At 37.4% G+C, this 12,803-nt stretch overlaps 2 protein-coding genes across 5 annotated transcripts in view; one reads left to right on the plus strand and one right to left on the minus strand.

Moving 5' to 3' along the window:
* Positions 1 to 372: 372 nt before the first annotated feature.
* The window catches only part of PTH (parathyroid hormone), a 135,950-nt gene continuing 123,519 nt past the window's right edge, over positions 373 to 12,803 (minus strand). For 3 of the 4 annotated variants that reach the window (XM_055078718.1, XM_055078717.1, XM_055078716.1), the window contains 2 exons: positions 1,010 to 1,100; positions 609 to 890 (listed from right to left, as the gene is read on the minus strand). In XM_055078718.1, the coding sequence (XP_054934693.1) occupies positions 629 to 890; positions 1,010 to 1,095 (348 nt within the window). In that variant the 5' untranslated portion in view covers positions 1,096 to 1,100 and the 3' untranslated portion in view covers positions 609 to 628. Of the gene's footprint in view, positions 891 to 1,009; positions 1,101 to 3,019; positions 3,138 to 12,803 lie in introns of those variants that run through there. The other variant, XM_007121602.2, reaches the window with a different exon arrangement.
* LOC102985773 (60S ribosomal protein L21) lies at positions 8,578 to 8,955 on the plus strand. The gene has a single exon (XM_024118567.2). The coding sequence runs from the start codon at positions 8,617 to 8,619 to the stop codon at positions 8,953 to 8,955; it is 339 nt and encodes a 112-aa protein (XP_023974335.1). The 5' UTR covers positions 8,578 to 8,616.

Genomic DNA, 12,803 nt, shown 5'->3' on the forward strand with positions numbered 1-12,803 from the left:
CCCCTGCATTGGCAGGCGGACTCTCAACCACTGCGCCACCAGGGAAGCCCAGTCCATTTTTTTAGAAATGCGTGTGAGGAAGGACAAATGAACAAAGTTATATTCTATTAAACACAAAAATTCTATTCCTTGCGATTTGGGGTCCAGACTAGGAATATGACCAGTGGCATTTCATTTTCTTTCCTGTAATGAAGAGGACAAGAGTAACTAGCTAGTGATGATTCGGGGACCTGGTACTTTGATAATATTTAAAGGATAATTTCAAAATATCAGAATGTTAGACCTCGGGTTAAAAAAAAATTTGTGCCGTTCTCCTTAGTCACAATCAATTTAAACATACTGGTGTTACTCATAACCAAAAGATATTTTTATAACAAGGAAGAAATACTTAACTTCATTTATTTAGAATCAATAGAAATAGAATTATTAAAAGAGCTCCTAGATGAATAAAAGTAAAATCAAAATAATCAATTAAAATTGCTGCTATCACAGCCAGCAATAGATTACACATAAACTTTGGTAATATTAGAAATATTGGCACTTAATCTTAATAGAGCTTGAAAACATTAGCAGCATGTAATGTTGTTGCCCTATGCTGTCTAGAGCAGTGCTCTGATCACATCTGTTTTCACTGGGGTTTAGCTTTAATTAATACATCCACATCAGCTTTGTCTGCTTCTCCAAGACTTTTTTGATGGCTCTCAACCAGGACATTGTCCTCCTTTTTTCGGGGTCTCTGGGAACTACCATCTCTGTAAGCTATAGAAGTTCCGAGAGCAACAAAGTTGTGCACGTCCTGCAACTTCTTACGCAGCCATTCCACTCTTTCCATGGAGCTCAGATGTTTGCCCAGGTTATGCATAAGCTGTATTTCACTCACAGATCTCTTCCTAGAGGGAACAGAATCAGAGAGGATCACTCCATTAGCTCCCCTCTTCCAAATCATAAAGCCAACCTTAAAAATCCGATTCCCATGCCCTCACCGTGCAGAACAGGCTATGGTACTTACTTAACAGACTTCCCTTCCGATCTTGCAAGAAAACAAACCGCGAACATGACAACCATTACTTTAACCATGTCTTTTGCAAACATCATCTTCACTAAAAGAAAAAGCAAAATGGAGGCATTTAAAATATTTTTAATATTCTAAACTATACAATTAAATTTATAGTAGTTTATATTTATAATCATGCAACTTTGTACAGAGTGTGACAGTAACGAATTGGATTGTTTTTCATGAGAGACTTTTGGAATCAGCCTCTTTATTTTACAGTATTTATAAGTATATATTATATACACAGATTATTAGTATATGTTATGTATACACACAATTTGACTTAGAAATTAGACAGATTAGCTTTACTTTCTTAGGTATCTTTTTGAGAGTTCTTGTGCAAGTTTTAATATATGAATTTAAGCTACATGAAGAATGAAAAACCTTACTGTTTAGAATTTCCTCCCACATTTTGTGTTATGACTAAACACACAAGAAGCTTGAAAATGGCTACTTCTTTTTATTTATTTATTTATTTATTTATTTATTTATTTATTTATTATTTTGGCTGTGCCGGGTCTTAGTTGCAGCATGCAGGATCCTCGTTGCAGCATGTGGGATCTTTAGTTGCAGCATGCGTGCAGGATCTAGTTCCCCGACCAGGGATCCAACCTGGGCCCCCTGCATTGGGAGCATGGAGTCTTACCAAATGGACCACCAGGGAAGTCCCTACTTCTTTTAATTAGGTAAATTGTCAACAGTGTTTGTTGACTTAGCGAATCTGTTTTTCATAAGTAAACTTCCTTTCAACGCAACGATAAACATAAATGCCAAATGAATAGGCTCTGATTTAGAGATTTTTACTAAATTAATACACACTTCTCCTACCATTAAAAAGAATGTGTCAAAGCATTTAAACAGCATCTAATTAATTACTTGTTATATGAATTTAGAGCTTTGACTCCATATAAAATGCTTGTCTGTATCTTATCTTTTCAGCTTATTTTATTAACAATTTTGTTTGAGTATAATTTTTAGTACTTTCCTCTTTCCCTTTTAAGCTTTTCATCTCAAAATAGAAAAGTCTTACCGTAATCTGCATTTCAACAATTGCAAAGCCTTTTATCATAGACGTGCCTTTTCTTAATACTTAACGTTCTCCGTTTTAACATACACATAGGGTGGCTATGTACTCATATTTTAAAGGGAAACTGCATCATTTAGAAGTAGCATAAGGAGCATTATAATCTACTATATTTATTTTCACTGTGCAATATAAAGCTATTGAAGGAGGAACAAATGAATATTCTTCATTTTTGGTTTGTGTTAGAAGCAATCATTGTAGCCAGAGGACAGAAGCTTTGGTGTCCTATTCTAGCTTTGTCACATTCACCTAACGCCTCTGCCTTGCTTCCTTGTTCTTAAGAGAGGGATGAAGTTCTTACAAGAATGTCATTTAAAAAGCTGAAAAATGCTTGTAAAACATCCTTAAAATTCATGTACAGTTTTCAGAATAGAAAATTAGAAAAGGCTTTATGTAAAGGGAATAAATATTCAGCAGTAAAACTGAGTTTCTCCAACTCTAGTACACAGATTGAGCTCTCTATGAGGATATTCTGGAGGAAAAATGGAATTTTAACTCAGAGAAATAAATTTACATTGATTATTTAAATCAGAATTATTCATTTCTCATTAGGCTGTTTTATTTCAAAATTTTAATAAGATACCATTAAAGCACATCATGCCAAATTTTAATTATTTTTCATGTAATTTCAGATGAGTTTATAAAAAGCAAGGCCTCTCAAAAGACTTTAATCACAAAAATAAATGATTTAACAATATTTTAGTAGCATAAATTTATTTTTTATTGCAGCATTTTTATATTAAATATCATTCAAACCCTCCCTTAACATTTTACCTTGAACGAGCAGCGTGACATTGTAGAAATAGGTACACATTAAATAATTGCCTGATCATAAAAAAGAACTCATATGAAATTTAAAAGAGAAAAGAAAGATTACTCACCACACAATGTCTTAGGACACGATCTTCTTTCAGGTGTATTAGCAGCTGATGCTTTCTCAAAGTTGAGTAAACCTGAGAAAGCTGATGGATTGAGTTGTAGACCCTTAAATGTGACTTTTATATACAGGTCTTCCACACACCAAGAGAAGCTTTTTTATTGTTACGGATGACGTCACTCCCAATTCTCTGAATTTTAACTATAGGATCAGAGCAGCACACACACTCCCATGGGGCGGTGCTCATTCCTCTTAAATTTTAGATAATTGGATATTAAAAGGAAAACAGTGTGGGGCTGGGAAAAGGATTTATGCAAAGATTTCTAACAAATAGTGAATTGTAATTCTGACTGGATTAGTGAATTTATATTACAAAAAAGACTGACTTCAGAGATTTATGGTAAAGTCATCACTTATTTGAAAGTAAAATCTGAAAATAAGTATATTTCTTATAACCAAAATATTGGCACAATTATTATGAGGATTATAATGAATCATATTACATTATGCTTACCTTACAAGCCATATTCAACCAATCCATATCATTCCTGATCATCTTTCAAAAAAATAGGTATAGTGCTTTTCTTAAAGGAAGTGTTAAAAATGTTTTGAGAATATGCTCTTAGTACATAATTAATTTGAAAGGCTTCAAAAGTGAAATTATTTTAAAATTCATTTAACTTACATTTTATCTCTTTTTATTTTAATTTGCAATAAAAACATTTGAAAAGCAGTAACTGTATGCCAGACTTTACATATATCATCCCACTAAGTCTTCACAGCAATCCTTTAAAGTAAATACTATTATCTTCACGTGAGGAAACTGAGGTTTGGAAAATGAAGAAGATGGAGTTCAACAAAGGTCTTTATGATTCCAGAGCTATTTTAATTCTTACTACCTCAGTTTCCCCTTAGAAATGTAGCCCTTCTTTGAACCCCAGTCTTCCTGACTCTAATTTGCCTAACCCTTTGCAGACTCTTTGCCGGGAGTTGGGTCTTGTTTCTCATGTTCCCCACCTGGTGATGGAGTGCCTGCTCCAAAACCTAATAGAGGCAAGATGCCACCACCTGTCTAATTTCAAATATTGCTACAGCCTTGTCCCCATCTATCAGTCAAAACCCCTTGAATCCCCTTGGTATATCTAAGGTTCGTTTAGGCAGCTTGCCTCCCAACTAAAGCCCCAGAATTGGATCAGTTCTCTTAGCTCTGCTCCTACCCAGGCTTCATGTTATCGTCTTTCCCGCTAACTCTTGCCAAGCTTTGACTCTACATCAAGTAAGAGCCAGTCCAAATTTCAAATACCTGTACAGAGGCTAGAATGAAAGATATGTGTTAGTGCTGCTCTGAGAAATCCTCTACATTGAGTAAATCTCATTTGGAGTAGCGTTCCAGGCTCCGTTTCAGAAGTCTTAGAGACAAACTGCAACATGTCTGGAGGATATGAGCCAGGTTGGTGAAAATGTTGATAAACATGACATATCAGAAGGAGTTGAATCAAACTGGAAAAGTCTGGAAAAGAAAAGACTTGGGATGATGATGTAGCTGTTTTTAATTCTTTATAGGGCTTCTATAAGGAAGAAGGAATATCTTCTGTGGTTTAAGAAGGAAGGACTGAGTCCAATGGCTAAAGATTACAGGGAGGCAGATTTGGGCTCAACTTGGATATCATAATTGTCAAAATAAAGAATCAATTACCTTCCTAAGTAGTCAGTTCCCGATCACTGGAAGTGTTCAAGTAGAAGCTGGGTGAGCATCTATCAGAGATATAATAGAGAGTCATCCAGAGCAGAGAGTTGAACTAGATAACCAAGAGGTCCCTTTCGACTAAAAAATAATCTATTGTTTTGATCCTTTAAAAGACCTCTTCTGATGCAAAGTCTAAACCTGATGTTTGTGTACAATTTTTTGTTACGTTCTGTTAAGAAGTAGAAGAACTGGAAAAACAAATGGTTTTATAAACACATTTTTTGATTGTCATTATAAAGCCATGTTTAACATTTTAATTTGGAGATTTTTCCCACTTCTTTGGGTAAGTTCGATATAATTGACAGCCTTCCAGGAGTAATGCACACTGTTTTCATTGTCTTCCTCTTATTACAATTATTTAAGAATAAACTGCCATATTGAAGATAACCACATTATTAAACTAGTTTTACAGAAAAATAAAGAAAACAGACAAAGCTTATTCATTCAAGAAGTGCATTGAGTATATACTAGATATCTGCCAGAGGCTGTGTTAATCACTAAATGATTGAGACATGATCCTTGCCCTGAAATTTGACATATAAATTGGAATATAATATAATAGGCATTATAATAGCCATATTAACAGAGGCTTATAAAAAGCACAGAGGAAGAAGTGACTAATTTCCCTGTAGTTGTTGCAAGCTGTTTTCCTGAGAAGCTTAAGTATTCTCAAGGATGAATGAGTTTTCCATCAGAGAAGGTGAGAAAGGACAAGAAGGAACAGCATGTGCAAAGGCATAGAGGCAATGAAGACTGAATACACGCTAGTGGGAGGAGAGGGGAGATGGGTAATGACCCTAAAAAAGTAAGTATGGTACAAATTATGGAAGGCTTCTGTGTGTATGCCTAGGAGTTTTATCTTGTAGTCCTCTCTAAACACATGTGTGCATTAGTAATATTTTGTGTCCTTTGGATTTTGTAAAGTACTACTTTGACCTTCCCACAAAGAAGAGACACAGCTGCCAAGATTTGGCACATAGTTTATCTGAACCATCAGCCTCTGGGACTGTAGACATTAGATAGAAGGAAACCATTTAGGAATAAGAGGGCTAAGGGCTATGTGGGCACAAGAGACTGATGTCAGAGTGACAGAAAAGAGCTGAGCAAAGCGTTTTCCTTTGAAAAGCTCAGCCTTTCTTAGCGCTCTCAAGTTCTCTGAAGCTAGGGTCAGACAACCTACTGTATTCCTCCTCACATTTGGTAAGGATAAAGTGCCATGTTTATTTCCCCTTGCATTATGGGAGGTTTAATTTGAGACTGATACTTTTTCCTTCTGTTTGCTCAATAGGAATTAGTATGGCTTTGGGGACTTAACATCAAGAAGAAACTTCCAGCGCTGGGAAATCCAGCTATAGTTCTCCTAATTCCATGTTTTGTCAACAGATTAATTGGTGACTGTCTTAACAGTTGACCTACTCTTTTGCTTTAAGCTCTCCTGTGGGTTATTGAGCTACTGAATTCTTAATCTGTCAGACACAATTTTCCTCCCTCCTACTCACCAGCCCCCAGACGTTTCTGTTGTTAGAGACAATGAGTAAAAATGTTTTAAAGGACAGCATATAATAACTGTTGAATTTTCCACTTGTTTTTTATAATATTCATTTCTTTATTTTTCTTTCTCCATAACCTTTATTGATGGATATTGCAAGTGTGGTTCTCTGATAGGCAGCGTTTAATAAGCCATTGATCTCTTTATATGTATAAGCTGTTATAAACCCTGGGATACATTATACCTGAGTAGCCCTTCAAAGATGAAATATGCAGCTACCTTCACAAATAAAATACTACTTGTTGCTTTTTGTCCATTCTATCAGTGAGCGTCCATCCCTGCCTGTATTCCTTCTCCATGTTTATGTGGAATGGAGGAGTGTTAAAATGACATGCACTGTTTCACAGTTAGAAAAAAGCATCTCTGCAGGTGGGGACTGAGGGTAAAAAGATTCTGGATGCCTGGGATGAGAGAGTCCTTCTAAATACAGCAAGGAATGTCACAGTGTAAACCAGGGTGTCACTTGGGGAAGCCTTGGGATCTTTATTGATTGAAAAGATTTCTAGTTGTGCAGATGCCTCTGTAATGTTCTCATGACATAGGTAAGCACTGGAACAAGTCCTTGAGTGTTCCTCATTCAAAAGTCCCCTGAGATTTAATTGTACCCTCTGTTTCTTAAAGAAATGGAGGTGGGTGGAAAGTAGGCTTTGAGAGTTTTCATTTTTATTTTTGGAACCATAAGGAAGTTGGACAGCCATAGCAATTTAATGAAGAAGTAAAGTCTCCCCTTTTTTTTTTTTTTTTTTTTTGCGGTACGCGGGCCTCTAACTGTTGTGGCCTCTCCCGTTGCGGAGCACAGGCTCCAGACGCGCAGGCTCAGCGGCCATGACTCACGGGCCCAGCCACTCCGCGGCATGTGGGATCCTCCCGGACCAGGGCACGAACCCATGTCCCCTGCATCGGCAGGCGGACTCTCAACCACTGCGCCACTAGGGAAGCCCCAAGTCTCACATTTTTAATGACCCTTTTCAGTGAGCTGACCAGACCACTGATGTCACCGCTAATTCTAAATATTCTTCTTTTATTGTCTCGTAAATATACTTTTCAGACCAAGTGTTCTCATTTGGAGTATAGACAGTATGTTTTCCTCAGTAAATGTGAATCTTCCCTTGGAATAGATTCTTAGTTCTGCTCCATTTTCCCTTTACCCTTGGTAGAATATTATATGAAATTTATGACATCAGAAAAAAAATACAATGTCTTTCACATCCCTTCCCAATAGTCAACTGGAGCCAATAGTCTGTGTACCTTGATTCTTTCTTTATGTTTTAAAATAGTGTGGGGAAAATAAAGCAGGACAGGGGTTATTGGTTTCCCATTAGTGAAGCTTTAAGTCAAATGATCTGGGTGCTCAGAGTCTGAGTTAGGAATGCCAGCATGTCAATCCAAATTACCATTTCAATCCAGCATAGTAAAGATTTGTTGAGCACCTAAAATCAGCCAGTCTAGAAACAGTAGCAATTTCCCTGCTCACAATCTTCTCCCTGAACTTTTTTTTCCTGTGATTTTTTTTAAGTTAGAGCATCTTAACTTTTCAGATCTCAAATACTACATCTCAAAGTAGAATACTGCCTTCCCTCCTTTTAGTTATGAGCTTTCAGAGATGAGCTATCATATGTGAAAGTGTTTTGACTGGAAATGGCATTCAAAAAATGCATGTTGAATCTAAATCTGAAAGGAAATTGTCCCTTGCCCATTCTCTCACATGCGTCCACCTCATTCCAGGAGTCCCCAGTACTAAACATGGAGAGTGTTGAGCTCCTGGGCTCAAGCTGCTCTCTTCCTCCTTCAGCCCAGCCCCCTGAAGTGCAAAGAATTCTGAGGCAGTAGGCAGTTATGGTGTTCATAAATTCCATTTTGAATTTGATAATTGCACAAAAAATTGTAAAATTTAAACTAAAACTAAGCATCTTTCTATTGTTGGTAATAAAATGTGCCGAGTGTGACTGGAGAGTGGACTCCAACGCAAGTTAAACTGATAGGCAGCCCTAGAAGCTATGTTCTTCTCACATCCACCTAGCAGCACTATGCAGTGAAACGCTCAGGACCTGAATATGGAAGATGAGGGTAAAGGTTTGGCACTTATTAGTTGCACAACCCAAGTCATTTTAGCACAGAACCTTAATTTCTACAGAAAAATAGATATGAACTACTCCACAGAGTTATTGTGAGGATCACATAGAATAATATATATGAATGCACTTCGTCAACTGCATACCTGGTATTGATTAAAATCACAACTAACAATAATAATTATTTTCATGGCTTTTCGGCCAGAACCGCCATCTTCCAGTAATTCGCCAAAATGACCAACACAAAGGGAAAGAGGAGGGGCACCCGCTACATGTTCTCTAGGTCTTTTAAAAAACACGAAGTTGTTCCTTTGGCCACATACATGCAAATCTACAAGAAAGGTGATCCTGTAGATATCAAGGGAATGGGCACTGTTCAAAAAGGAATGCCCCACAAATGTTACCATGGCAAAACTGGGACAGTCTACAATGTTACTCAGAATGCTGTTGGCATCATTGTAAACAAACAAGTTAAGGGCAAGATTCTTGCCACCAGAGAAGCACACTTTGTGAGAACCAATGGAAAGGAGTCTGAACTGTTGGAGCCCATTCCCTATGAATTCATGGCATGATGGGTGTAAAGAAAATAAAAGACCTGGACTGTAAAATAATAATATTAATAATAATTATTATTATTATTTTCATGAATCCTGTTAAGGTCATATAATTCCAATTTGTAGCTTTCTGTGTCCCCATTTTAAGCTGATTGCATGGCATTTCAAACATAGAGCTGCTCTAAAGGCTTAACCTAGAATGCTATTGACTTCATCTTTCAACAATGAAGAGAATCTTCAGCATGGCCTAACTCAACAAATTGTCCAAAAGAATGATCTAATGGGTGCAAAGAGAGGCATGAAAATGAGATTCTATATTTCCCTGCCGGGGACATTCTCCAGATGTCTAGGGCACCAGTAAAGTATGGAAAGTCACTGTGAAACAATTCCAAATACACTCATGTGGCTGGTTATTTTACAAAATCAATTAGAGGGAAGGTGATAGTGGAAAGAGCACTAGATTTGGAGTCAGAAGACCTGAGTTCAGATCCTGAAATCACTAGGGTCACCAGTTTCAATAATAAAAACACAGAATACCAGTCAACAATAATATATTCTATATTTAAAGTTTTATTAAGAGGGTAAATCTCATGTTAAGTGTTTTTTCCACAATTAAAAAAAAAAGGAATTAGGGAATTCCCTGGCGGTCCAGTGGTTAGGACTCAGCACTTTCACTGCCAAGGGCCTGGATTCAATCCCTGGTCAGGGAACCAAGATCCCTGTGTGGCTCGGCCAAAAAAAAAAAAAGAAGGAATTAAAAAAACCCCACAGGACAAGAAGTTAAATTTGAATTATTTCTAATTTCCTATGCAAATGCACACTGAGATTAAAAAAGATATTGCAAGGGAAGGGACATATGTGTAGCAAAAATTATTTGAGTTTATCTGAAGTAAATATCTGAATTCCGTACCTCTTTCTTTATTTCCCTAATGACTTGGCTTTTCTTAATAGTTCCTATTTTGTAGAATTTGCTTATCAGGTTTCTTGCAGTTACAGTCTATGTTCCAATTACATTGTCACATAGCTTCTATAGTGGCCACATCCCAATTATTTCATTCTTTTCTGGACTGAACATACATTAATGCAAAAACATGCTCAAGATTATCATATAAGCGGGTATCCTGAACATGTACTGGAATAAAATCAACTCCAAGAACTGCTCTTCAAATTTGATTTGTTGAAGCACATAATATCGTCTTTCATGGTATGAACTGTTTTTCCCTTTCTTCAGAATTACATTTCATCTCTTGATCAATGACTCTTTAAATTGTTATCCACTGACAAAAAAGAATATTGTCACCAATTCTGATTCCCCTCTTCTTCAACACTGTACATGATGATTTCACTTGTTTCCATGCTGGATAAGTATTTAGGACTATCCATGTAAAAGAATCAAATTCTTCAAGGGATGAAATCCATTGGAAAAGATAGCTATGGCAAGTGCTATAATTACTGTCCACTTCAAGTTGGAATTTTTTTTCCCATTTATGAGTAATGTTATCCCTTTTAAGAACAGGTACTTAAAGGGAAACACTTTTCATCAATTCTTTCTTATTGAACATATTTTAAAAGTTCCTATAAACAATGGAGCACTTTAATAACACTGCTGCTCTTCTTTCAATTTGCGTAATCTGACTGCCAAAGAAATATTGAAAACTGTGAACAAGAAATAAGGCTCCATTTAATGGAGTATTTAAAAAGTCAACAAGAATTTTGGGAACATTTTCTTTAAAAAGTATTTTAATGCATCAAGTAAACTGAGGATTCTTTAACTGTGTTTGTGAAAGAGAAGTCAGTGGGCTTTTAAATGTGAGAGAATTGGATAATACTGAATGCCAACAAAATTACAAAAATCATTTAATCATCCAGTTTGAACAGGATAAATATTGAACTATGTTTTGTTTTTGTTTTTGTTTTGCGGTACATGGGCCTCTCACTGTTGTGGCCTCTCCCGTTGTGGAGCACAGGCTCTGGACTCACAGGCTCAGTGGCCATGGCTCACGGGCCCAGCCACTCCGCGGCATGTGGGATCTTCCCGGACTGGGGCACGAACCCGGTCCCCTGCATCGGCAGGCGGACTCTCAACCACTGCGCCACCAGGGAAGCCCCTGAACTATGGTTTTTTTCTTTTTTGTTTTTTTTTAACATATTTATTGGAGTATAATTGCTTTACAATGGCGTGTTAGTTTGAACTACGATTTTTAACTAATAAAAATGTATCAGTATTGGCTCATTAATTATTAAAAGTGTACCATATTAATATAATATGCTAACTATAGGGGAAACTGTGTGTAGGGGTGGGTTTATGGGAACGTGCTGGGTTACCTGGTCAAATTTTCTGTGAATCTAAAACTCGTCTCAAAAATGAAGACCATTGGGCTTCCCTGATGGCGCAGCGGTTAATAATCCGCCTGCCAATGCAGGGGACACGGGTTTGAGCCCTGGTCCGGGAAGATCCCACATGCCGCAGAGCAATGAAGCCCGTGCGCCACAACTACTGAGCCTGTGCACCCTAGAGCCCGTGCTGTGCAACAAGAGAAGCCACCACAATAAGAAGCCCGCACACCACAACGAAGAGTAGCACCCCACTCGCCGCAACTAGAGAAAGCCCATGCACAGCAACAAAGACCCAACGCAGCCAAAAATAACTAAATAAATAAGTTAATTTTAAAAAACTGAAGTCCATTATTTACTTATTTATTTAATTGTTTGTTATTATTTTTTTATTTTGGCCGCACTGGGTCTTCATTGTGGTGTGTGGGCTCTTCATTGCTGGCTTCTCTAGTTGTGGCACCCAGGCACTAGAGCGCACGGGCTCAGTAGTTGCAGCATGTGGGCTTCTCTCTAGTTGCGACACACACGTCTAGTTGCCCTGTGGCATGTGGGATCTTAATTTCCCAACCAGGGATCGAACCCGTGTACCCTGCATGGGAAGGCGGATTCTTTTTTTTTTTTTTTAATTTTTAAATTTAATTTTATTTATTTTTTTATACAGCAGGTTCTTATTAGTCATCAATTTTCTACACATCAGTGTATATATGTCAGTCCCAATTGCCCAATTCATCACACCACCACCCGCACTTCCCTGCCGCTTTCCCCCCATGGTGTCCATACGTTTGTTCTCTACATCTGTGTCTCATTTTCTGCCCTGCAAACCGGTTCATCTGTACCATTTTTGTAGGTTCCACATACATGCGTTAATATATGATATTTGTTTTTCTCTTTCTGACTTACTTCACTCTGTATGACAGTCTGTAGATCCATTCACGTCTCAACAGATGACCCAATTCCATTCCTTTTTATGGCTGAGTAATATTCCATTGTATATAAGTACCACATCTTCTTTATCCATTCGTCTGTCAATGGGCATTTAGGTTGCTTCCATGACCTGACTATTGTAAATAGTGCTACAGTGAACATTGGGGTGCATGTGTCTCTTTGAATTATGGTTTTCTCTGGGTATATGCCCAGTAGTGGGACTGCTGGATCATATGGTAATTTTATTTATAGTTTTTTAAGGAACCTCCATACTCTTCTCCATCGTGGCTGTATCAGTTTACATTCCCACCAACAGTGCAAGAGGATTCCCTTTTTTCCACACCCTCTCCAGCATTTGTTGTTTGTAGATTTTCTGATGATGCCCATTCTAATTGGTGTGAGGTGGTACCTCATTGTAGTTTTGATTTGCATTTCTCTAATAATTAGTGATGTTGAGCAACTTTTCATGTGCTTCCTGGCCATCTGTATGTGTTCTTTGGAGAAATGTCTATTTAGGTCTTCTGCCCATTTTTGGATTGGGTTGTTTGTTTTTTTAATAGTGAGCTGCATGAGCTGTTTATATATTTTGGAGATTAATCCTTTGTCCG

The sequence above is a fragment of the Physeter macrocephalus genome, chromosome 16 (genome assembly GCF_002837175.3).
Source record: "Physeter macrocephalus isolate SW-GA chromosome 16, ASM283717v5, whole genome shotgun sequence".
NCBI classification, from domain to species: Eukaryota; Metazoa; Chordata; class Mammalia; order Artiodactyla; family Physeteridae; genus Physeter; species Physeter macrocephalus.